The sequence below is a fragment of the Tachypleus tridentatus genome, chromosome 13 (genome assembly GCF_004210375.1).
Source record: "Tachypleus tridentatus isolate NWPU-2018 chromosome 13, ASM421037v1, whole genome shotgun sequence".
Taxonomy (NCBI): domain Eukaryota; kingdom Metazoa; phylum Arthropoda; class Merostomata; order Xiphosura; family Limulidae; genus Tachypleus; species Tachypleus tridentatus.
Genome location: NC_134837.1, coordinates 40,032,489 through 40,058,472, shown reverse-complemented (window position 1 = coordinate 40,058,472; position 25,984 = coordinate 40,032,489). Strand labels below are relative to the sequence as shown.

Below are 25,984 nucleotides of genomic sequence, written 5' to 3'. Positions count from 1 at the left end.
CTCAAGAAATATTAAACCATTTGACTGTTTATCAGAAACAATGCATAATAATATAATAAAGAAATAAGCAGCAATCCGTTTTATTTTCAGTGCTGTAGTTGGGAACGAAGTTGGTAAATAGATTCCTCTAGCTGGCTGGCCCTCTCGTTCCACTGACAATTTCTGGTCTGCATTTCTTGCACCTGTCGTTTTAAACGAAGAAGCTGGGCTGAATTTCTTTTCTGAAAAAAACAGATATTCAATGATATTTAAGACATTCACATTTGCTAAAGAGATTTAGTGATAATTTTTACTTGAAATTAATTTTTTTCTCTGCTTTGGAGTTTTAAATATTACTAATAATTTTAAACTTTAAATTTCTTTTTAGAATATATGAAACACAAGATAAGTGTTTTTGAATTAAGCCAAAATACATTAAAATAGGATATATTGATGCTATGCAAATACCATGATGGGATATGGCTTTCATGTAGTTAGTGGTCATGTTGTTTGAGGCACCCGTCTTTTGAGCTTTTCACTCGGTCTGATACCTAGTTCATTTATCTGTTGGGTCAACACTGGTGCAACTAAGGTACAATCACAATTCAGTCAATGAGTTTTTTCTTGTCCAAGTGCTCAAATGAATCAACTACTGGCTCATGAAGACCAATCATCAGGTATTGTATTGTCTGTCATTGAGTCTTGCCATTTCAAGCGGTGATTTATTTGAAACATCTAAGTGAATAGTTTAGGTCCTTCTTGGTCATACTCTTAAATGCTGTAGAAGATTGGTTTGGTTTGTTCTGAATTTCGCACAAAGCTACTCGAGGGCTATCTGTGCCAGCCGTCCCTAATTTAGCAGTGTAAGACTAGAGGAAAGGCAGCTAGTCATCACCACCCACCGCCAACTCTTGGGCTACTCTTTTACCAACGAATAGTGGGATTGACCGTAACATTATAACGCACCTACGGCTGGGAGGGCGAGCATGTTTGGCTGTAGAAGAAAAACGCGTTGCTTCAGTCATAGAAAACAATGGCGATAGTAGCATTATATCGATAGTGGGATCTTGACTAATGCAGACTGAGATACTTATGATATTCGAATATGGGATTTTGTTGATGTCCAACAACTTTTTCTTTCAGATTAAGATTTGTTCATTGCATCTGGAAATCAGAACAATGAATTGACGTTAAAAACTCATTTTTCCAGCTGTGCATGACCTCATCGCCTTTCGTGACCTATTGTGGTTCTATCAGCGTGCTTTTCCATGCACAAAAGCTCTAACATGGCAAGTTTATCATACTTTTACTTTCAAGTTCTCACTGTCTTTCCTGTTATCAAAATAAACTCCAATCGGTAGGATTTGTTTACCAGCAGAATTTCCTGTCTCCTTGGGATGGCCATAGGTAATAATGACCAGGACTGATTTTGGCTGTTCTGGTTGACAAAAGTGTGGATGCCCTATAGAGATTGCTTTAAGGGTAGAATATGGTCAGCTACTCCAGAAGTTCCTGTCTGCAGTTATCCTTCCTGAATTTGTAGTCAGATTAAGATCGTGGATATAGCATTTTACTTCAATGAAAGGACAACTTCCTGGAGAGGACTTTAATTAAATCAAATCATAGTTTACCCATTAATGTCCAACCTCGCCTTGTTCATAATTACATCAACTGATGGAAAGTTACAGTTCTCATTGTTTGAAAGTTCAGAACTTACGTCATACAGAAGTTCATTCAGGGGAGCAAAGAAAAGGACACCAATGGATGAAAACAGGAAGTATTCAGAGAATTAAATCATATTGTCATGGCCTCATAATGTTACCTTGGTGTCTTAGCCTGTGGTATTCTCATACGTATTAATTACTTTACAGGTATGAATAGTGATTGTACTTCCAGGAATAACACCAGAAAATGTTATACTAAAGAGATCGAATAGAGAGAGATAATATTTATTCATTTTTTTAGACGTACAAGTCAAATCTAACGAGTATATAAAAACATAGGACAGTACTATTCGAGAGTTTTAAATCAGATGAAAATCTGAAAAAAAATCTGAAGAAAAGCCTGAATTAGACTAAAAGTAGTTAATGACTATATAGAGACTAAGATAAGATCATCTCTCCCAGAGTACACTGATCACCTAGTAAAGAGGACCCAACCTTGAGGTATTCCTAAATCTCTACACTGTAAATCTCAATAGTGTATATGTACGGTTCTTACCAATAGTTCTTCAATAATATAATGTATGGAGGAGTACAGCAACACCCAAGAGGAATAATCTATGATATTCTATGAGTCGCACTGAATCAGATCAGTATATTATCTTTCTCTACACTTAAACTACACATGCGCTTTAAATGCCTATATGCTTGAAAAAGCAAAAAAGAATATTTCAGTTAAACTAAACTGTTTACCTTTTTAATCCAATAGAGGGGAAAACACCTGTTTTTTTCATGTTACACAAATACTTATGGTTCGCCATGTGCATCATAAAATCTCATGACCTTTTGAAGTAACGTTGCTATTTTTTACTTCTAAAATAGAGTATATATATATATATATGTATAATATAATACAATACTAGTTTTTTAATGATTAGGAGAACAACCTATTTCCAGATATTTAAAGAACAAAGTTAAAAACTCAAGGTCATTGAATTGGAAAATTTCTGTGGATCTCGCAGTGTGTTAGCATGTAATAATGTTGGTTTCCATGTTTTGTTTAGAGCTATCCAAGCATCTAGTTTTTGACATGTCTTTGCAACTATTCAAAATATATCTACAGTTAAAATTAAAAGTAATTGAAGAAAGAAGTTTCAGTTATTGTTTAAACGAAATAATATTATAGAACAGGTTATCAAATGTACTTTCATACTTAATACGAGTAGAACACAAAAATTATAAACTAAAAAAATAACATTTAAGACATTGTTTTTCTTACAGTTCCCACCAGATTTACTGTTCACAATACCTAGCATAAAACACCCGTGCTCTGCTTCGGGGTTCAGAGGTCCTCCTCATGGATCACAAAGGTCCCAAAGGAAAAGTTTAATGCAAGTTATTTTTTTGTTGAACTCAGATTTCAAAGCTTACAAGGAATTATTCTGAGGAATTCTTGTTATAAATTCAAGCATAGGCACTTTTCAATCTGTAACATTCAAAACGAACAGGTTTTTTTCTACTGAAATTGAAAGATATTTGTTTAATGTAATGCGAAAAAAACGTGCTGCAGCGTAGTGGGAGCATTAGAAGGAGAAGGAAAAGATCTCCTTAAACAGAAACGATCTGGAGATCGTTGTGAAGTTAATTGATTAATTAATTAATACCAGATAAAGCCACTAGGACATGTGTCATCTACTGATAAAAATTCAGAACGAGTTTTAAACTGTAAAGTGAGACATAAACCGAAAACTGAACTGTGAAGAAGAACTGGAAGAATATGACTAAAACGTATCATGAATAAACTTACACGAAGCACCACTAGTTCTTTTTCTGTCTGTTCTATTCTTTTGTGTACTTCTAGTATCTGAAAAAAAAAATCACACAGTAACTGAAGTGGGAGGAGCGTTCAAGCAAACAATTTACGTCATATGCACGTGGTGGACAAAACAAAGTGCCCCACCCCTGAAATGTTGTTAATTTGTTGTATCTATCATTGGATAACAAAAAAAATATGTAAAACTTATATGTTTTTGGAACGCACTCGAGAAGATCTGTTTAAGTATTATTTCAAGTTCTAGTTGCTGAATTAAACCGATTAACGAAAGATCGCAAGCCAAACATGGAAGATGAATCTGTGGAGTATACATAGAAGGATGAGAGTCAATCACTCTTCACAAACTAATTAAAAGCATACCACGTTGATGTGAAGCAGCACTGAAATTCAAGGGAAGGTCCACTACATATTAACTTCTGAAACTGGGTTGTGTTATTTTGAGCTTTATTTTTATGTTCGATTATTGCAAAGAAACTTGTTTGATCGTTTTGTAGGCTAATTGTAATAAGCAGATCTAATAAACTACAGCACGTGCACAACACTTTTTATGAGAAAATGTAAGTAAAATGATGAAAACTTCAAGTTTTATTAAAGCCAGTGTTAAAATTAGAATTTGAGATAATATTTGAATAGATCTCGTCAAGTGCATTCTAAAAACATAAACTTTTACATATTTTTATGTTGTTTAATAAAAGATATAACAAAGTAATAACATTTTCAAGGGGGCGCACTTTTCTGTATACACTCTGCATAAATGTATGTGTGTATGTGGATATTTTATTTTCAGTTTTATAAGCTATTTGGCCAGTTAAGATGCCCTACGTTTCAAATATCGTCACAAGTAATGATATTAGGTATAGCTCATACATTATGTTCGAGTTCTTCTGTTTCCTTGACAACAGACGTCTTCTCTTTCTGTAAGTCGTCTCTCTGTTTTCCGAGTAATGCTTCGTTAGTACGAAGAGTGTCTGCGTTTTCCGGATTGCTCATAAATTCTTCCCCTAAAAGTATTAAAGTTTTCTAGTTTCAGTTTATTTTACATATGATTAGAAGTTACACGACACAAACTTTATTACTGAAATAACAGTCTGCCATCTCTGGAAATAATACTTCTTAGAAATTTATATTTTTATCATGGAATACTTGGCATAATATCCAACGTATCAGAAATTTAAATTTTGTGACTTTAATCTATTTGAAGATTAGACGATTTGGTTGTCAAATGTCTATAGGATGATTGATACGCTTGCTCTAGAGACCAGAACTAACAAGTTACTTATAAATTAATGAACATGTTTTCACGTAACAAATTGTCAAGAGATCTTAAGCCTATCATAATTAGATACATTGAATCATCAGTTGGATATCCCGGTTGTTAATGGTATTTTCGGTCTCATTTTCAATATCTCTCGAAGTTAAGACATTTTAGGGGACTTAGATATGTCCTAAATAAATATGTTAAATCAATAACGAAAATTAATAGTAATAATATTAAAAAGTTTTTCTAAACGTCATTACTAATAATATTGATGAAATTCATTTTAAAGTTATGTCATTAACGCTTCATCAGAGCAAAATGCGCCTGTATATAAGGTAATTGTGTGCCTTAGTCTTGTTTAATTTATCATTGAAAATCTAACTTTGCATTTCATAACTATAACATAGATAACTGATAAAGAGATGAATAATACATACATTCATACACATACGCATCGTTTAAGAATTGTCTAACATATTTAGTCTGTTTGTTTGTCGAACTTATCGCAAATCCATCCGTAACTTTGAAGTGATAGATTAGAAGAAAGGCAGCAAGAAAATATTACATACCGCCAACTCTTGGGCTACTCTTTATCAACGAAGAGTAGGATTGACGGTTAAATTATAGTACATGGTTGAAAAAAAAAAAAAAAGTATAAATGTTCGGTGACGGGACATTTAATGTGGCACCATCTGTTAGGAGTTTATAAACAATTTACATCTGTTATGGATACAGTTTCTATTGTTCACAAAGTTTTGTTATAAAACTGCTACCATCTTATGATTTTCAAAACTATTGAAGTGTAAGGAAATATTCGTGAGCAAGTGCTACTAGCAAGAAAAGTTCATATCAACAAATAAACATTACACAACGTATATAAAAATATACCAAATATTACTGTTTTTGGTTGAATAAATAAATCTAAATTTATTCTATAGAAGTTTAATTGTCAACGTACTTTCTTTATGCAAATCTTGAACCGCTGAATGACATTTGAAAAGACGAATAAACATTTCAGATTGACCCCCGATTTTCTGAACTTTGTCTTTGTGTCTCTCCATTGTTTCTCTTGCTCTAGCGAACTTTCTATCAACAGAGTGATAAAAAATACATTGACTGTTAAAAAATAAACAAAGTACGTCCGATTGCTGATGTTGGTATAATAAGATACGGACATATTTCAACTAAATAAAATTGGGACTCGACATAATATAGGACCAAATTTAATCATACCTACAGATCACTAGTCTCTGTAACTTAGCATAATGTTGTTGAGTAATTAATATAATTAATATTATCCTATTTGATTACAACGTTTTGTATTGCCTTTGTTGTTCTCGCAGAGACATATTATACTATAATAAATTTTTGCTTACATGATACTGGAAAAAAAAAAGTGTGGTGCAATCCCAACTTCGCGAAATTTTTATCCTGTGTATATGTAAATTTGTAATAGGGGTCATAATTTTTCCCATTTCGCCTCCGTTTCACGTCACGGAGAACTTAATTTTTTCCATTCTTAGGGTGCAGATATTATGTCATGAATACGTCTCACGCGGATATAATGCACTGACGTCATCTATATAAATACAGTACCACTGTCTGTTTTATGTTCATGCAAATATTTCGCAGGGTGTGGATGTATGAGTGTTTTTGCGGGGTTTTTAAACCACTATTTAGGCCCTGTTGATGGATTTGTACCAAATTTGGCATGAAGGTTTGCTGTGTCCATAAGGAGATACATGCAAACTTACGGTTTCACATTTTGTGTTCTGCTATTTTTATGGGCGGTTTGAGTTTTTACAAAATTATATGTAAAGAAAACAACTTTTCAAGTCCTAAGATAACCTTTCATTGATTATGAACTTACATAACTTCCGTCCAGCTAGTTAAAGTTAATTGGTCATCTAGGCTCATAACATTAGATGGGCCGTTTCCTTCTTGAATGACTCACCACGAAGATTATTCATCAAAACAAGAACAGATGATAATTAACATGTAATGAAATAGGTGGAAAGTAAGTTAATTTTAATTTTTTAATAATATTTTCCCTGTAAGATGTGCCCCTCAGATATCTGTGCTGGACTCTCTATTGGTTATTACGCCCCTGTATTCATGAATGGTATTAAGTTAAGAAATAATTACGAATCACCAATAACGATCTCTTAGTTGTTGTTTTGAATTAAGCACAAAACTAAACGATGGACTATCAGTGCTCTGTACACCACGGGTATCGAAACCCGGTTTTTAGCGTTGTAAGTCCATAGACATACCGCTGGACCACTGAGGGGCGATATCCTAGATGGACATTTATAATAAACAGTACGCCAGAAAACTAGGACTTAATATTGTCTAATATATTAAAATATTTTAAAACGAATTCATTTTATTCTTATACTGAATACATACTACAGCACCTTTTTTAATGCATTACTATACACAGCATTTATGTGTCCTTTCACACTAACTTTTGCTTCATGTGAAATTTTCAAATAATATTTTTCAATGAAAAAAGGACTTTAGATAAAAATTCATCTTCTATTCTAGTAATATAGTATTTGTTTATATTAGCTGCACCTTAACAAATATCAAGACATTTTGTTTGTTTGTTTGTTTTGGAATTTCGCACAAAGCTACTCGAGGGCTATCTGTGCTAGCCGTTCCTAATTTAGCAGTGTAAGACTAGAGGGAAGGCAGCTAGTCATCACCACCCACCGCCAACTCTTGGGCTACTCTTTTACCAACGAAAAGTGGGATTGACCGTCACATTATAACGCCCCCACGGCTGGGAAAGCGAGCATGTTTGGCGCGACTCGGGCGCGAACCCGCGACCCTCAGATTACGAGCGCATGCCTTAACGCGCTCGGCCATGCCAGGCCCCGTAAATATAAAGGTGTGCCAGCCAGGGTTCAAGACGTAAGTTTGTTTCTAGTGAAGCAAAAAGCTGTACAAATGTGTATGTGTTGCATCCATCGAACCCTCGTTTTTAGTGTTATTAGATCACAAATTCACAGCTGTGCCATTGGGAATCAACGAGACGCACACAAGTTAGAATAAAACATTAACGATAAAATATTTTAGACTTTTAAACGCAAATATAATTAGTTATTAAATTACTTCGCCGTAAACATATAAAACATTCTCAATATTTATATTTCACGAATCGCTTCAAATATATCTAATACACTTTTGCGTTTTTTTTAGTTACATTCGATACGAGTAAAACGAAAACAACAGACCATTGTAACATTAAATTGGTTATTTAAAAGAATCAATTTTATCTTCCACTGAGTTACACTTTTAAATTTAATTTGCAAACATTCTTATTGTTTGATTGTAGATATAAGGATAAAAACGGTTTTTTAAGCACAAAAAAACCCAACAAAATAATAACTATGCAACAGAAGATGGTTGCATTAACTGGTGCCTTTCTACATATATATCCCTTGCTGGGATACATAATACATAATCTCATAATACTAAATCCGGGATTCGATTCTCTGAGGTGGACACAGCAGATAGTCTAATGTGGCTTTTCTCTAAAACAAACAAACAATTCTACATGCGTATATAGTAGAGTTTTATAGTTTAAGGACTAACAATTTTGTACTGCTCTGGAACTGAAAGGTGTCTTAAGCCTATACACTAAAATGTGTGTGAACAGTAACATTTTCATTATAATTTACACAGTTCAGGTGTAAAAAATTGTTTTGGTTGAGTTGTAGTCATTTACTAAACATATAAAATAGACCAATAAGTATTTTTTTGCTTCTGTGAACTTAGAGACAACCACAAAAATTGCTCATTTACCGGAAATGATGACAGCTTGTATAAAAAACTTCAAAGACAGAAAAGCAGAAACACCTGTTTAAAGTTTACATTAATAAAAACAATAAGGAGACAGACATTTTAAGTATAAAACACACGAAACGTTTCATTTTTTCATTCACAACATAAAAATACATTGTACGTTTAAATTAATTCGTTGTAATTATAACTATAAATTACTTTTTTTCTGCTTCCCACGATATTCGTTTTTGTTCGGTGTCCGACCTTGCTCTTTCAACTTCACTGACCAAATCTTGGACTTCTGAAATCAGAAGGACTCTATTCATCGAAAACTTTGCTTGTTTGTTCCTATGGTATGAAATACTAAACATTTCATAGATTATACTGATAATATATTTATATATATATACACACATACCTATAGATTAAGTAGAGAAATTGTACTGATGACTGGAACCGTTTTAATGGAAAAAACACTTGTCTTAATAATTTTTACTTCTTCACGACCTTGTATTAAGCTAAAGTACTTAATACAGATAAAAAAACATTTATTGTCTTTTTTTTTCTATTAGCTAATATTTAAAATTTGGAAAATCAGAGTGTATTTAGAATTAAAAAGGAATTTGAATTTGAAAAAGAGTTATTTTTTTTAGATTCGAATAAGAATTCTATAATTAAAACGCTTCTGTTAGAAGAAGTAAAACGGTGTTGAATCAACTAAATCATCAATACAATGATGAAGGGCGTAAGGTGAAATGTAGGTGTCAGTGTCTGTTTATTTTGCTCTTCAAGGTTGTATTTCAGTGGCGTAGCCATGTTTTTCAACTCGGAGAGGGAACACGTGTGTAGCAGAAAGTATAATAAAGTTTTGACACTTATAACTCATTTCTTGAATATTATGCTATTAGTCTCAAATAAGCCAGATTGTTGTTCTGGCCGAAAATATATCCGGCTACCCAGCACTGAGAAGTAACCCCCTCCCCTCTTGGATGTCTTTTCATAATTATAAGTCGCAACGTTCACATCGTGTAAAGGATTTATTGTTTTACGTTTGTTTCAGTGTAATTTTTTTTATGCATGTGACATATATTGTTGGATGTGTATTGCTCAAGTCTCACCTGCTCTCTAAATTTGCAGAATGTTCTTCAAAGTAAGAATCAACAATACTTGTTTTACGAAAATGTTAGCATGTTCGAACATTGTTGAACATTCTAGAAACTCGACTTAAATTATACAAACCAACACACCAAGACAAATAGCATTGTTATCGGTCAGCTACAGGCATCGGAAGCTAAAATTGTGATCAACATCTATTTAAAAAAAACTATAGAATATAAACCGAAACATTTGTAGATTTCGAACATTACGAACCGTTCTTCAGAAATTTAACTTTGGACGTTGGTACTAAACTCTACGATGACGTTAGATACTGGCGCCGATGAAAACTTATGGGTGTTTCAAGCTTAGCCAGTCGTCAAAAGAAACATACAAGTGTATAAACTCAGAATTAATTTGCTCGTCCGGAACCTGGACTGTCAATAATTTATTAATTTCTGGACCGAATATAAGAGTCAGTATTGTTTGTAAGTTTGGAAAACCTCTTGTACATAAATCATTATTTGTAATAACCGTTATCATACATTATATTCTTTGTATGTTAAAATATATTCGTGTTAAGAAAAAAAATTGTGTGCATCAATTTTATTGGCAAATACCATTATTTGATAAATTAACCTCTAAACTCAAATTTCTGGTTACGTGAAACAGTGATACGTAACGTACGGAACACAATAAATCAGAGAGTCTTCCGTAATAGAGTGTAATACGTAACACTGTGCACAGGTTTAATGAAATAAAATATTGCAATTCCTTTACATGAATAGCTGCCAATAACGTCCACACTACAACAGTGTTGACATACATATTGGCATTGTCATTAGTTCAAGATAATCTAAACTTATAAAACACAAGCACATTTGGTTTAGTTTGTTGTGAATTTCGCGCAAAGCTGCACGAGCGCTATCTGCTCTAGCCGTCCCTAATTTAGCAGTGCAAGACTAGAGGGAAGGCAGCTAGTCATCACCACCCACCGCCAACTATTGGGATACTCCTTTATCAACGAATAGGGGATAGACCATCATATTATAACGTCCCCACGGCTGAAAGGGCGAGCATGTTTGGTGCGACAGGAATTCGAACCTGCGACCCTCAAATTACGAGTTGAGTGCCTTAACCACCTGGCCATGTCGGGCCCACAAGCACGTCTGAGAGGCTTTAAACATATCATTCAAAAGCTGAAAACTAGTTTATGCTGTACAAAATTACAGATAAGTTTAAAAATCAATGTTAAGAACACTGCAGGTTCACACTTTACCCTTTAAAATTTCTTTGTTCTTCTTGATCCAGATTATAACATCATCCTCCACGATAGAAAACTTTCTGTCATAGCTTGATATTTCCTCATATTTCTCATCAATATTTTCTTGAGCTGTTATCATATTAAGTCCATAAGTTAGAATGTAAGGTAACAACATGTCAACTATTTTATTGTGTAAAATTTTTTCGTTAAGTAAGCAATATCATACATTTTGCAATTTTACTCTTCAACGACGATTTTCATATAATCGTCGGGTTTATTTCTTCTTTTATAATTCTGTGGTTAGACCGAAACAGTAAAATATATGGGGTCACATTACAGCTACCCACCTCTTACTTAATCTTATTTATACATTCTGTTTGTTTTTGTTTTTTGAATTTCGAGTAGCTTTACTCGAGGGCTATCTGTACTAGCCGTCCCTAATTTAGTAGTGTAAGACTAGAGGGAAGGGAGCTAGTCATCACCACCTACCGCTAACTCTTGGGATACTCTTTTACCAACGAATAGTAGGATTGACCGTCACATTGTAACGCCCCCACGGCAGAAATGGCGAGCATGTTTGGCGCGACAGGGACGCGAACACGCGACCCTTAGATTACGAGTCGCACGCCTTAACACACTTGGCCATGCCGAGCCTTATACATTCTACAATCTGATATTAAATATTAATTAATTTAAAATAACATTCTATAGATGTTGTTATTTTTCAAAATTCAAATCCACAATATTTATAGAAACAACATGTAACAACATTTATCATCTTGTCACTTTTCTTCATAATTTTCGAAAATACGATATTTTATTTATTGTATCAATTATAGACTGAAATTTTGTATAAATATAACTTATACTGACCATCATTCATATAGAGATTATATGGAAATGATACATAATTATCATACCTGTCCATTATGCTAGCTACCGTGTTTCTCCGAAAATAAGACAGGGCTTATATTAATTTTCACTCCAAAATATGACAGTAGGGCTTATTTTCGGGGGATGTCTTATTTTGATATATTAAAAAAATGAAGTTACAAAGTAAAACTATTAAACTAACCATTTAAAATAAACTATTATTAAACTATTAAACTAATTAATAAATTATTATTTTTTATTTCTTTCCTCTTCCTGCCACTCTTAACTAGGGCTTATTTTAAGGGTAGGGCTTATATTAAAACTATCCCCAAAAATCACACTAGGTCTTATTTTATGGGTAGGTCTTATTATCGGAGAAACACGGTATTTGATGAATTAACTTTAATTTTTGTTATAGTGAAGAGTCTGAACAAATGGTAGTTATGAAAGGGCATTATCTGATACAAGCTGTTAATGAAACCAAACTAAATGTTAAATATTTACGTCGAAAATATAAAGTTAAGTTCATATTTATACTTTGATAAATCCTCATATGAGAAATGTATAAATCACATAAATAAATAAACGTAAGCTACTTAAATACATGAAAAAAATCATGTAATTATTTCTTACCTCTCAAAAGATCAGTCTATAGTTTTCGCATAAAAGCCGCATGTTTAGAAAAAAAGGAAATACAAAAAAAATTACAAAACTTCACAAAAATAGTAGCCACAAATAGTTATCTTACATTATCTTTAGGAACGCAAATTTCGTAATGTTACTTCTAAAGAACGGTAGCGAAGATTTAACGTCAAAGTATTATATGTATATACGTCTATAAATAGCTGTATTTAAATAGTTAAGTATATGGCTTTACATTTAGATTAAAGTTGAGCGTAAGATTAACTTTTCTTTTTCTAAATTATTTTTATAGTAGTATTTCAACATGTCGAATTAAAAGGATTAGGGCAAAAGAAACACTAGAAATCTTTAATCAACAGAAAAAGTCCTAACAATAATTTCAATTACACTGGTAACCATTCATACTAAGTTTCTAATTCATGGAGTAATTATTTTTGTAAATGTAGTTCACATCTTGCTTGTATGATGACAACGTTTAGACAATTGCAAAGTACTTTTTATAACAAAAACACTGAAAATAACATCACTAAAATGTATATTTCTTTAAATTTCAATTCCATGTTATGAGTATATGTCAAAAAATACGGAACAATATTCATGAGGTTTTTAGTAATTTTAAATCAACAACGAAGAAACCAAAAATAATATAGATCGTGAATAATGCTATTACTTCTGTCTAAATCATTATTCCATATTATATATGTATAATTATATACATATATATGTGTTATAGATTTCTGTGTTTTTTTTCTCACCAAAGGTAAAATTAAAAAACAATCTATGATATTGAGGCCTAATGCTTTTCTTGATGAACCGTATCCTCTGAAGTGGACTGCAGTTTCGCTTATTCACAGATTGGGCCAGCGAACCAAAGAAATACAGTCTTTTACATAATCATTAAATAGTTGGTTCGATGTATAATATGGAATAATGATCTACACACATGTCGTAATATTAATCACACACTAAAGTTATTTTACGCTATTTTATTCATGATTAAAAACGAGTTAAAAAATCCCATAAGTGTTATATATAAATCACCGTTATAAGAGGCCTAGCTGTATTTCTTTGGTTTGCTTTCTCGGAGTCCTCCAGTTTCCCCCAGAATCCAGCTCTTGGCATTGGATCTACAGATCTCACGCCCCCCTGATGGACTGATGGCATTGGATCTACAGATCTCACGCCGCCGTGACGGACTGATGGCATTGGATCTACAGATCTCACGCCGCCCTGATGGACTGATAAGTCTCATATCGGCCGTTAATTCTGTGATGTCCGTCGCTGGTTTTTCGCCTTTACTTGCTTGAAGGTAATTTTAGTTTTATTCCTCATTTCAGTTTTTATCTCTCACATGTTGTTACTTAATATTAACTCCACCAGAATATTAAAATCGCGAGCGGTTCGAAGGGAAATTTCTGAACGCCCCCGGTTATATTTGCCTCTGAGCTTCTGCTTGACATCAAATAACTTTAAACGAAAATTCCTACCATGATTTTGTTTTGGTTTGCTAGCCAAAGTTACGCTGACAAACCTTGAATAAGAGAAAAGCAGTCCACAGCAGAGGGTACGCACAATTAAGGAAGGCATTAGGCCTCTACATCACAAATTCGCTTTTCAGTTTTACCTTTCCTTTGATGAGAGAGAAATGAAATTTGTAACACATACCTACGTATATACATATATGAAACACGTCATTTGCTTCAGAACGTGCATAATTAAACGAACCAGAGCAAAAAATAGCGCTATATAATTCTTCACGTTTGTTTGGCTTTGAATTTCGCGCAAAGCTACACGAGGGCTATCTGCGTTAGCCGTCCCTAATTTTGCAGTGTAAGACTAGAGGAAAGGCAGCTAGTTATCCCCACCCACCGCCAACTCTTGGGTTACTCTGTTACAAACAAATAGTGGGATTGACCGTCACATTATAACGCCCCCACGGCTGAAAGGGCGAGCATGTTCGGTGTGACTGGGATTCAAACCCGTGACCCTCAGATTACGAGTCGAACGCCTTAACCACCTGGCCATGCCGGGCCGTAATTATTCATGACTTATTAGTTTTAATATAAAGTTTTGTTTGATTACAGTCTTGTTAGCAACAAATTTATTTTTTGTTTACGTTCACGCAAACACATTGTGTTTAAAAAATCTTGTTGGCAAAAGCTAAAATTTTAGGCATGTGTTTCATAACTAGATGATAAGCGTTCATAATATTCCCTCATTTATACCTTAAAGATATCTAATAATTTGTACACAAGAGTTATTGACTCTTTTGTGATGCATGTAAATATTAAATTAAGTCCTGGTTTTTTATATTTTTGGTTCCATCGTATTATAAGTAAAGAGGACATTATATTAATATATTTCATATATGGTTACTAATAAATGTAGTGTAAGAGAGGTATATCACTTTTCTATATCAACTACACAAAATATTTTTAATACAAAATTATTTTGTGGAGATGTTTGTTTGTTTGGAATTTCGCGCAAAGCTACGCGAGGGCTATCTGCGCTAGCCGTCCCTAATTCAGCAGTGTAAGAATAAAGGAAAGGCAGCTATTCATCACCACCCACCGCCAACTCTTGTGCTACTCTTTTACCCACGAATAATGGGATTAACCGAACATTATAACGCCCCCACGGCTGAAAGGGCAAGCATGTTTGTGCGACGGGGATTCGAACCCGCGGCCCTCAGATTATGAGTCGAACGCCTTAACCCACCTGGCCGTGTCGGGCTTTTGTGGAGATGACATCAAGTTCACTAATACAGAAATATAAAGGTAAGTTTTATGTATTGAAGTACGTTGAATATTGTTTTAATAAAGTTAGTTTTGATTTTTAATAACTAACTAAAGTTTAATTGGCTCACATATAACCTGAAATTTAGCAATTTTCCCACATTTTACCTTTTTATTTTCCAATACAACTTCAAGCTTTGAAATCTGAGTGTCTAACTCATTTTGCATGCCAGCTATTTTTTTCACTTCATCAGGCAAGCTGTAGGGAGACATTACGGTGATCTTGATAGGCTGTTGGTCAAGTTCCATCTTTACTTGCCAACAAGTAGCACATTATCACGTTTGTCTCGCACAACAAAGTGATTTCTAATAGAACTTTATCATATCATCAGGTGTCTGTTCAGAGGACTATCTGATAATCGTCACAACCAAGAGACCTGGTAAAGAAATAATTAAATATAAGTGTAGATTAAATTAATATTTTACCCGTCCTTTAAACTAACTAGGAACGTGCGATGTTTTAAGGAATCATGTCTTCAATATTAACATAAAGAAAATTATATTGCAATACGAGTTAAATTAATAGTTATTTATTGCTGCACTAAGATACTGAAAATTAAATATATTAATATTATGTTCCTTGCTCTTCCTTTTCTACAACAATATAAAACGTTTTTCGTGGTTACTAATATTTGTTTTTCTCAACTTACAGGTAGGCCTATAACTTATTCTACTTTGTATTTTACTACTAATTTTAGATAAATTGAAAGCATTACCTGAGTGGAATATTGGTTTATTATCTAAACAATTTAACTTTTTTTTTTGTAAAGAAATGCTAAGAAACTAGTTTTTTTAAAGGAGGGGTGCTCATTTTTAATACACCAAAAGAAAGACCTTTACGAATATATTTGATTAGATTGAGTTAGGTATGGTATTAAAAAATACTATATAATGCAACAGTACATCATTCTCCCCACCTATTCTTTAAAGTAAGTTTCAAACTTATCTCAGTTTATTTATATTTTAGGCATATAGATACCTGACACATATCATAAGGAAAATGTTAAGCATAACAATTTAATATATAGATGTTTTCGAATAAGAATAATGTATTACTAAACCACCCCAAAGGAAGTAATATTGTGCAAAATATTTTAATAATTATTTACAACTGTAGAATTTTTTTTATTTTTATATTTAAGCGTTATCACAAACATACGTAAAACTAATTTACTGAAAATAAATACGAAATTAACAATGTGTACAGTTAGCCATTTCAACATGCAAAATTTGACAGTACTTATTACACATTGGCCCGGCATGGCGAAGAGTGTTAAGGTGTGCGACTCGTAATCCGAGGGTCGCGGATTCGCATCCCCGTCGCGCCAAACATGCTCGCCCTATCAGTCGTGGGGGCATTATAATGTGACGGTCAATCCCACTATTCGTTGGTAAAAAAGAGTAGCCCAAGAGTTGGCGGTGGGTGGTTATGACTAGCTGCCTTCCCTCTAGTCTTACACTGCTAAATTAAGGACGGCTAGCGCAGATAGCCCTCGAGTAGCTTTGTGCGAAATTCAAAAACAAACAAACAAACAATACTCATTACACATGTGGGTTAAATTTGTGCGACAAAGACAGCGTACTCATACATTATAATTTGTGATAAAAGTCTTGTAAATTGCAGTGTCTTCTCTTTATATTCCACTTACGTTTTTCATTCTGGATTCAGAATCAGTCTATTTTAAATCAGTATTTTAGAAATATCTTTAAGCTACAACAGTCACTACAGAAGAAGGCATTTTATTTTGAATCCGAAAAAAAAGCCGTTATTTAAGTGATTTTATTATAAATATATATGTAAAAACGGTTGGTATGAGTAGAGAAAGCACTATGTAGAAAAGCGAACAACGTTTCGACCTTCTTTCTTTGTGAACCTGACGATGACCATATAATATATATATTTATGTAATATATATATTTCTCTACAAGTGGGTTTTTGTCGTCTTCACGGATTTTATCATAAATGATATGTAATTGTTCTGTCAGCTTTTGATGTTTAAAACGTAACTTTTAACGAAGCATTATACTGCTTTGTATAAATGACATTTAATATAATCTTTTACCTTTCATCCTCCAGCCGAATTGCCGAGCCCTTGCATTGATCAAAAGAGAGATTTAAAATGCTATGTTTACATACCTCCTATATTGAATACGATACAAAAAATTAAGTGTGTGAGAAAACTTTGCAATGCACGTGCTTTTTAAGATTTTTAGGCCTATTGGTTTCGCCAGCAATCGACATTTAAGCTATTTGTACTCACTATTGAAATATCGAAAAAAAGAGTGTAAAAGTCTTTTCAGTGTACTATAATAGTTACTAATCCCATAACAAAAGTACATTTTCAAGCACTGTAGATTACTATTTAGCTATATAAATACCACTTTGTCGAGCATGTATATATTTATATACATATATTCTTGCGTATATTTAAAATGTTTTTTGGCTTAAGAGAGGGCTGAACTTCTCCCCCTTCCCAGCGTTTAATGTATATGGTGAAGCCTTGATTTAAAATTGTGGTTAGCTTATTACGTTTAGAACAAAGTTTATTCAAGAACTTTAGGTACAAATTAGACTTAGCTTGAGAATATTTTATATACGTAGCAAATAAAGAGTAATATATTAGTATTACTTCTCTATACAATTATGCGATTGTTAAGCCTAAAAACAAACATTACCTCTAGGTTTATAAAGTTGAAAAGCCCAACAGGTTAAACAAAGTTCCAAATAAAATAAATTCTCGAAAAAAACAAACAAACAAAGCCAAACAATAAAGCAACTATATTATGTCTCAAAATGAAGATGATTAACACTTAGTAACAGTTAGCGGTAGGCCTCAGTATTTCTGCTCCTGTTACTAATAATAAGGCTAATTTTAACTTAAGTACCCTTTCTTATTTCTTCCTGCTGGAATTTACTTACTAAATTAACCCTTTATTTTAGTTTTGAATTAAGTGATTAATTTTTATTGCATTTAATCCTTTATTATTATCATGCATATATCTTTACACCAAGTTGTCAATAGAAATAAGAGGGTTAATTCTAATATAATAAAGTCGAGATGAAGATTGATGTTAATCAACTTCATACTATAACAATAGGGCAAACAAACACAAACCATACTTAACATTAACAACACCGTAAGCAAATTAATCCCGGTTAACTATTGTATTCTCAAAATATGGTTGGTTGTTTTCTTCTGAACAAAGCCACAGTAGGTTATCTGCTGTATTCTCTGTAGAGAATCGAACCGTGAACAATATAGTTTGTAAGTCTGTAGACCTTTCGCTGTAATCAACGAAGGATATTATCAAAATTACTAAATTAGAGTGTGAGAGATCAATAGAAATATTAGTATTTTTTTTACAACAATCCCTTACTAAACAACAACAAAATCCACAGAGGCTTAATTAAGTAAGCAGATACTTTTTATATTTTTAATTGTTTGATTTAATATAGTCTTTTTAAGAGAGTGAAGTATTTTGTTCTAATAATAATAGGGCCTATCACAGTTTATCTGTTTGCCATCTTCCCTACTAATTGACTACCACATTTATCTGCTCGACAAATTAAGACTAATGTTTACTATATGCTCGACACTACAAGCCAAACAAGGTAAGTTTAAATAAAGTAATTTAGTATAAAAATGTACCATTTATTAAATCAATATTGCATTGTTTAAAAACAAACAAAAAAGAAACGTTATGAAATGCACATTTTACTTGAAAGACACAAATACGTTTAAATTAACTTCTTGAATATGCAAGTGATTATATTTTTGTTTGTTTGTTGTTACACGCAAAGCTTTATATATGCTATCTGTGCTTTTCTCACCAAGAAACACGTTTTTCAACGTTATAGACCTTCAGATTTACGACTGAGCCATTAGGGTGGAGGATGCAAGTGGTCTCATAACCTTTTGCGTAAGGTATTATATTTTGCTAAGCCTGAACATTTCATTTAACTACATATTTATGTCATTAAATTAAAAAGGAAAAATAACGTGGCGTTCAAATGATCTTCAGAAGTTCCTTCGTCATTTATTGTAATAAAATAAACATATTTTCGAGGAAATATGTTGGAATGATATTTGCTCCAAGAAACAAAGTAACAATGCACAAATAAATATATACCTAAATGATTGATATAGTTTATTAAAAGCTCAAAAGATGCCGCTAGTTAATTATAATTCTTATCTCTCACGCGCTTTCCAACAAAGTTATGTTCGAAGTTTTGTTTGACATACCTTTAACGAACCTTTGTTAGTAGCATATTTATACTCATTAAGATAAATTACTTGAAAACTTTACAAGAATCTAAATGAAAAGTTTTTCCGAAATTTAAAAAGTTTAAATATTTAAAGCCTTAGAAACTTAATATTTAACTGATTATGTCTTACTAATTTTAAATAAAGGGTGTGTGTGTGTGTTTTTTTATAGCAAAGCCACATCAGGCTATGTGCTGAGTACAGAACAAATCGAACCCCATAATTTTAAGCGTTGCAAGTTCATATATTTACCGTTGTACCAGTGGTGACTTAAATAAATGGATGGTCCTTTCGATTTATTCAGAAAAAATTACTCCTTAGTATTTATGATAGTTTGTTTATTAAGTTAATTAGTCAGTGATGTTTTTTTTTTTATGGGATAAGAGAGAGTTAAAGATGACACATTTTTAAAGTTGTCATAGTAACGTCAAATATTATAATTGAGATCTGTTCAAAATAAACCATTAATCAATAAAACATGAACAATTAAATTAATGATTTATTTCGAACAGGAGTATTACGTACATAATGAAGTTACTGGTAAGCTAAGTAAGCAGTTTACGCAAATAAATATATATAATGAAAATAGGTATATCTACATCTATATACATATGAGCTTCTTAATATTGTGCAAAGGCCATTCAATGTACTGTTGTGAGGCTTAAAGGTGTTTCCAGTATTATAAAACAAAGTAATAAGTACTAACCCTAGAAAACTAAAGAAATAATTATTATCAATTAGGTTTTATAAAAAACACACGAAAAATGTAACCTATTTTAGAAACATATTTTTACCAATCTAAATACACATAGTACTCGCACTTTTTCTTGCTGCTAATGAAATTTTTAGACAATAGAATAAAGCAATGAAAAAATAAATACAATAAATGTTAGACAGAGAATATATAAATGTTAATTAGACTTGTAACAGTATCAGGAAAAGGTAGATAACTTAAGTATTGTCGCCCCAAAAAAGTTGGGGATATTTTGTTATTTGCCAACGTATATGAAGAACCATTAAGCTTATAATTGCATTAAGCAAGTTTTTGTATTTCGTTTTCGAGTGGGAGGGTAGTGAGGGGATGGTTAACGAGGTTCTCAAACTGTCTGCTGCCAGTCATGGGGGACACAAGTCATCCTTGGTTGTTCGCCTTCGTTTGGCGGAAACAAGATATCCCCAGCGTTTTTTTTGAGCGCTATTACAACATATACATACCTCTAGGGCTATATTTTGTTGAGGCTTTCTATAATTGGCAAAATACTGATTGTTATATTTTTTGGTTCTTGGCGCGATGTTTATTGTGTATTTATTATTTTGGATTTGGTTTGGTTTGGTTTTTGGAATTTCGCACAAAGTTACTCGAGGGCTATCTGTGCTAGCCGTCCCTAATTTAGCAGTGTAAGACTAAATGGAAGGCAGCTAGTCATCACCACCCACCGCCAACTCTTGGGATACTCTTGTACCAACGAATAGTGGGATTGACCGTCACATTATAACGCCCCCACGGCTGGGAGGGCGAGCATGTTTTGGCATGACACGGGCGCGAACCCGCGACCCTCGGATTACGAGTCGCACGCCTTACGCGCTAGGGAATAGCACCCAGAATTTTAGCGTTGTAAGTGCTTAAACTTAACCGTTAAACCACTGGGAAACTTTTGTATATGCATGTTTATATACTTGTATAATTATAATTTTTTTTTTTTCGGAAATGATGCAAATGTTTTACACCAAAACTTTTCCGATTTTTAAAGAAACAATAATTTATTTTTATTTTTCAGAGCAATACAAAACTGTGTGTAGTTTTCGCTTTGAAATTTGTATTAATTCAAACAACATCATCAATGATGAAAAGAAACATACTACTGATGAACTTATTAAACATTCAATTTAGTTAGAATAAATTTATGAATTGTTGTTATGTTCAGGCACAAAGCCAACAACTTCAATGCACGAATTTTATTTAGTGGAAGTTATATAAAGTTGAAATTTTAAACTTTTTATTGAAAGCCAGTAAACAAACACCACACTAAGACATCTGAATTTTTCCCAAATTTTTGTGTGAATTAGAAAAACTTAGATTTCGAACAACGCTTTTTGCTTTTGTTTACAATTTTTAAAAGTAAATAATAATTTTATTGTTAAAAAACGCGTCACACAAATATATACCGCTTTTTAATCTGCAATTATTTTTCAATATATACAATATTTGTGCTGACTCCAAGTAGTCAAAAAGATTAATTAATTATTTCTGTTTCTTTTTGTGTTATAAATGAATATTTGCTAGGAAAAGGTACACTTGGATCGTATATTATTCATGTTTTCCATTATAAACATTTGTAAAAAAGAAACATGTACAATAAAATAGCTGAGAAGAATGCTTTTGAAAATAATAATTTCTACCAGTATACGATTTTTATAAAGGAACAACACAGTCGGAGAAAGTTAAGGAGTTTCTCAGCATTTCGTGTAAAAGAGTACGATAGTCTTGTGCAGTCCCTTGTCAATTGTACCTCGAAGCTGAGTTTAGATATATTTACTTTCGGGCAGTGTTTATTATTATTTGTGTATATATGTGTGCGTGCGGATCATCTGGAACTTAATTTTCCCTAAAGAACATCATGGCTGCTTCACAAGATAGAGATAGTTAACCTAATCATTTCTAGTGAAGACTCTTAATTAGAGATTGAGAGCTTGTGTAATCTTATTCTTCTATTCAAACATGCCCCTAGCGAGTAGTAGGGTAATTAAAAAGGAACTACTTACCGCAGTAGCAACCAATTTGGAAAGCCGACTGCTGTTTCTAGTGTGCTGGCAACAGTAAGATGGGATCTTTTATTGACTGAAGCGCAAAACAAGCAAGAAAAATAAAAGAAGCAATTCGTTAGAGAAAATAAGAATCACAAAGAAATTATAATTGCAGTGTGCTTTTAATTACGTTATTAAACGTTTATTAATATATTATATTATAGATTCGCTTAAAATCAGTTTTGTAAATAAATTATAGATAAAAATACATTATTACGTATTTTAAACAACGTGAAACACAAACGAACAGAAAACCCTAGTTATTATATGGATTGAAGATCAAATTTTAACCTTTAGTTGAACTTTTCATAGGTTTGAGGAACAATGGTACCGAAACTTTTTTTTTTTCAGTTATCACATGTTAAGTATGTAAATTCGCCTATTCAGTACAAAATATTAAATTAAATTATTTCTAGAGCAGATCGGTATTTCAAAAACAGTTTTATAGATCTTGGGTTTGGCTTTGTGGTATATTTTCATTTGAGGTAATTTAAAAAGTTGTATATTGGTTGTTTGTGTTTTGCTTATTTTAGCTAATTTTTAAAGAATAACAACAAGTTATGCAGTAACTTCAGAAAACTGAGTATCCACTTATCCAACGCTCATTGAACTAGCCTAATTAAGCACGATTTTCTATTACTTTTGGTCTTTATTTTATCGATTAGAAAATAACTTAAACCAGTTAAAGGAGAATTCAATTTTATGTATTCTTAAATTGAGTTAGCACTAAATATTAGACTATAGTCGGTTAAAAAGTTTTTCTTTTAACACGAAAAATATGATTCTATTTCTTATACGTTTTTCTGATTGTGTTGAGTTAAATTTGAAAACGCTGTTGACATAAAAGTCACAATAGATTTAAAACTAATGCTTTTCTTTCTTCACGATTTAACTGCAATTAATCTTAACTTCTAATAGAAACAAGATACCTACTTAGAGTGAAACTAAAAACCAACCTAGCATAACTGATTAAATATAGCTTACTTACGCCTTAACTCTTAAAGGTTAGAATACATTACGTCATCACTTAATTACCTTATCTGATAACGATATTTTCGGCAGTAAACCCACTAATGTACCACAATGTTCGGTTAGCTAAAGGATTTAAGTTAGTTGTAACTCTACATATTAAGCTAAGGCAAAACAACAACAACACAAACCAAACAAACAAACAAACAACAAACGTCTCTATAAAAATAAAAATGAAAATAATAAGATCATGCGTATTAAGCATTCTAACCAATACTACTAGTGAAAGTAACGGAACAGAAATAACAAAATATGTTACGTACTGAATACATTAACACTAGCTGTACTGACAGATATTAGATATTACATCACAGATATGCTATTTGTCCATTGAGATCATCCCCAACATAGATAAAAGATATAGATTTTGATTTGGTTTGTTTGGAATTTTGCAAAAAGCTATACGAGGGCTATCTGCGCTAGGCGTTCATAATTTAGCAGTGTAAGACTGGAGGGAAGACATACGGGCCTGGACACACATTATAATAACAACTCTGAATAAGCATTTGAAAAAAACGTTTTGATCAGATTTTGTTTTTAAATATGTGATGTCAACTCTTGGTCATTGTGGGTTTGTAAATGTTGAACGGTCCGGCATGGCTAGATGGTTAGGGCGCATGACTTCTAATCTGAGGGTGGCGGATTCGAATTCCTGTCACAACAAACATTCTAGTTTTTGTTTTAGCCGTAGGAGCGCTATAATGTGGCGATCATTCCCACTATTCGTTGGTGAAAGTGTAGCCCAAGAGTTGGCGGTGGGTGATGATGACCAGCTGCTTTCCATCTAGTTTTACGCTGCTAAATGAGGGACGGCTAGCGCAGATAGCTCTCGTGTAGCTTTGTATGAACTTCAAGAAACAAACAATAGTAATTTGAAATCAACTTGTTAGAACCTGTCTTAAACATTAAAAATCAATTCTTGGTCAGAGAATTAGAAGAGGGCGCTGAAGAATAAAAACGATTGAAAGCTGCCGATTTTTATCGCTATAAACTCTCAAACATAACGCTGATCCACCAGAGGGTATGTAAAAGAATAGTTACTTAAATACATAATCTAAATAAAACCATTGTTTCCTTTGTAGACTCTCCAGTAAAGAGCCCGTTATTTGCAATGCATTTATATACCTCAATGTCTCAAGCGACATTTATTTCATGCACAACACCAAATTAAAATAATCGTGATGATGACTTATTGTTATTGTAATGTTACAGTAACAATCAGATAGTGAAGTGGTTTAAGTGGCAACTAATGCGTGTAATTGCAATCTTAATGTCATTGTGTGGATCCATGGAAACCTTCCACATTTTTAAGGACATCCAATCAGTAACTTCTGTATTCTCTGACACAGGTAAAAGGTTAGTAAAAACGTGAAAGAAAAGTGTAGAATGTTTCTATAAGAACAAACCAATATATTTAGTGTTACCACTGATCATTGTAGGCTGAGGACTTTGGTAAATCTTTTACAAAACAAGAACTATAAACATTAGTTAGATTTATTTAGAAGAAGAGACAATATTACAATATCACTTTAAAAATAAAATACAACATCTATAGACTCATTAAAGTTAAAAGTTTATATACCTTAATAAAATAACAATTAACCAGCGACGTGAAATAACGTACACGTTAAGTGAATAGGTTTCAAGATTTGTACCTTCGTTTGGTTTGTTTTGAATTTTGCGCAAAGCTGCACGAGGACTATCTGAGTTAGCCGTCCCTAATTTAGCAGTGTAAGACTAAAGGAAAGGCAGCTAGTCATCACCACCCACAGCCAACTCTTGGGCTACTCTTTTACCAACGAATAATGGGATTGATTGTAACATTATAACGCCCCCAAGGCTGAAAGGGCCAGAATGTTTGGTGCAACGGGGATTTGAATCCGTAACCCTCAGATTACGAGTCGAACGTCTTAACCCACCTGGCCATGCCGGGCCAGAAGGAGATGTATCTGCGATCTACGTAAAAAGTGTCTGTTAATAATTTTTTTATGAGATCGGAATTTAGTTTTAAAGTCAGTTACCAGATTTTCACTGTAGTTGATAAAATGAATGACACTCAATTTCTGCTTGAAAGAGCTTTTTGAACATTTTGCTCACTACAGATATTAATAAATTAACTCAAAGCACCTGCTATATTTACTAGCGAGATCACTGAAAACCTCGTTGAGCGTTCAAGTGAGAGCGGTGTTCATTTTAGTTAATAGGAAACTTTTGTGCATTCCAACTTCATAAAGCCAGAGCACTGAGGAAAGATGTACACATGTCCAACTGTTAATTTACATGTTAATTATCTGGTTTATCTTTATTAGAATTGTGTATTCTGTTTCCTGTTATTTGTACATATTCTGCACACGATGTTTGATTTGAGAACGCACTCGTCCAGGATAATATAATACACAAACATATGCCAAACTTTGTTTAATTTCTACAGAATCACATATCAAAAACATCACCTATTCAAAGTTTGAAATAAATTTACACGCCAAAGAGACGCTGTAACGAACCAAAACTTTAGTTTTTACTTTCCTTAGAGTATACATCTTTACAGCTGTGAATGGTGCGCACGTGTAATGTAGATTTATATTATTGTTTCAAAACTCGTTGGATCAGTAGAATTACTATATAAGTAATAATTTTGAGAACAATTCTTTTTGTTTTTATATATTCTTTAAAGCCCATCTGAAAAGTCATTTTG

At 32.8% G+C, this 25,984-nt stretch overlaps 1 protein-coding gene across 1 annotated transcript; it reads right to left on the bottom strand.

The window, feature by feature from the left end:
* On the bottom strand, positions 1 to 15,439 carry LOC143236116 (uncharacterized). Its single transcript, XM_076474390.1, has 7 exons — positions 15,262 to 15,439; positions 10,896 to 11,009; positions 8,741 to 8,822; positions 5,691 to 5,818; positions 4,342 to 4,475; positions 3,448 to 3,504; positions 1 to 221 (listed from the first exon to the last, which is right to left on the bottom strand). Exons 1-7 carry the CDS (start codon positions 15,437 to 15,439, stop codon positions 87 to 89), a joined length of 828 nt encoding a protein of 275 aa, XP_076330505.1. The 3' UTR covers positions 1 to 86.
* Positions 15,440 to 25,984: the final 10,545 nt, after the last annotated feature.

Bases quoted from the DNA above. Each gene is read 5' to 3' on its own strand.
- LOC143236116 (XM_076474390.1), bottom strand. From the start codon at position 15,439: ATGGAACTTGACCAACAGCCTATCAAGATCACCGTAATGTCTCCCTAC. The intron at 8,823-10,895 runs GTAAAGTGTGAA...TTCTGATTTCAG, and splicing joins GAACAAAGAAATTTTAAAGG to AAGTCCAAGATTTGGTCAGT. The intron at 5,819-8,740 runs GTAATTTATAGT...CTCTGTTGATAG, and splicing joins TCGTGGGAAGCAGAAAAAAA to AAAGTTCGCTAGAGCAAGAG.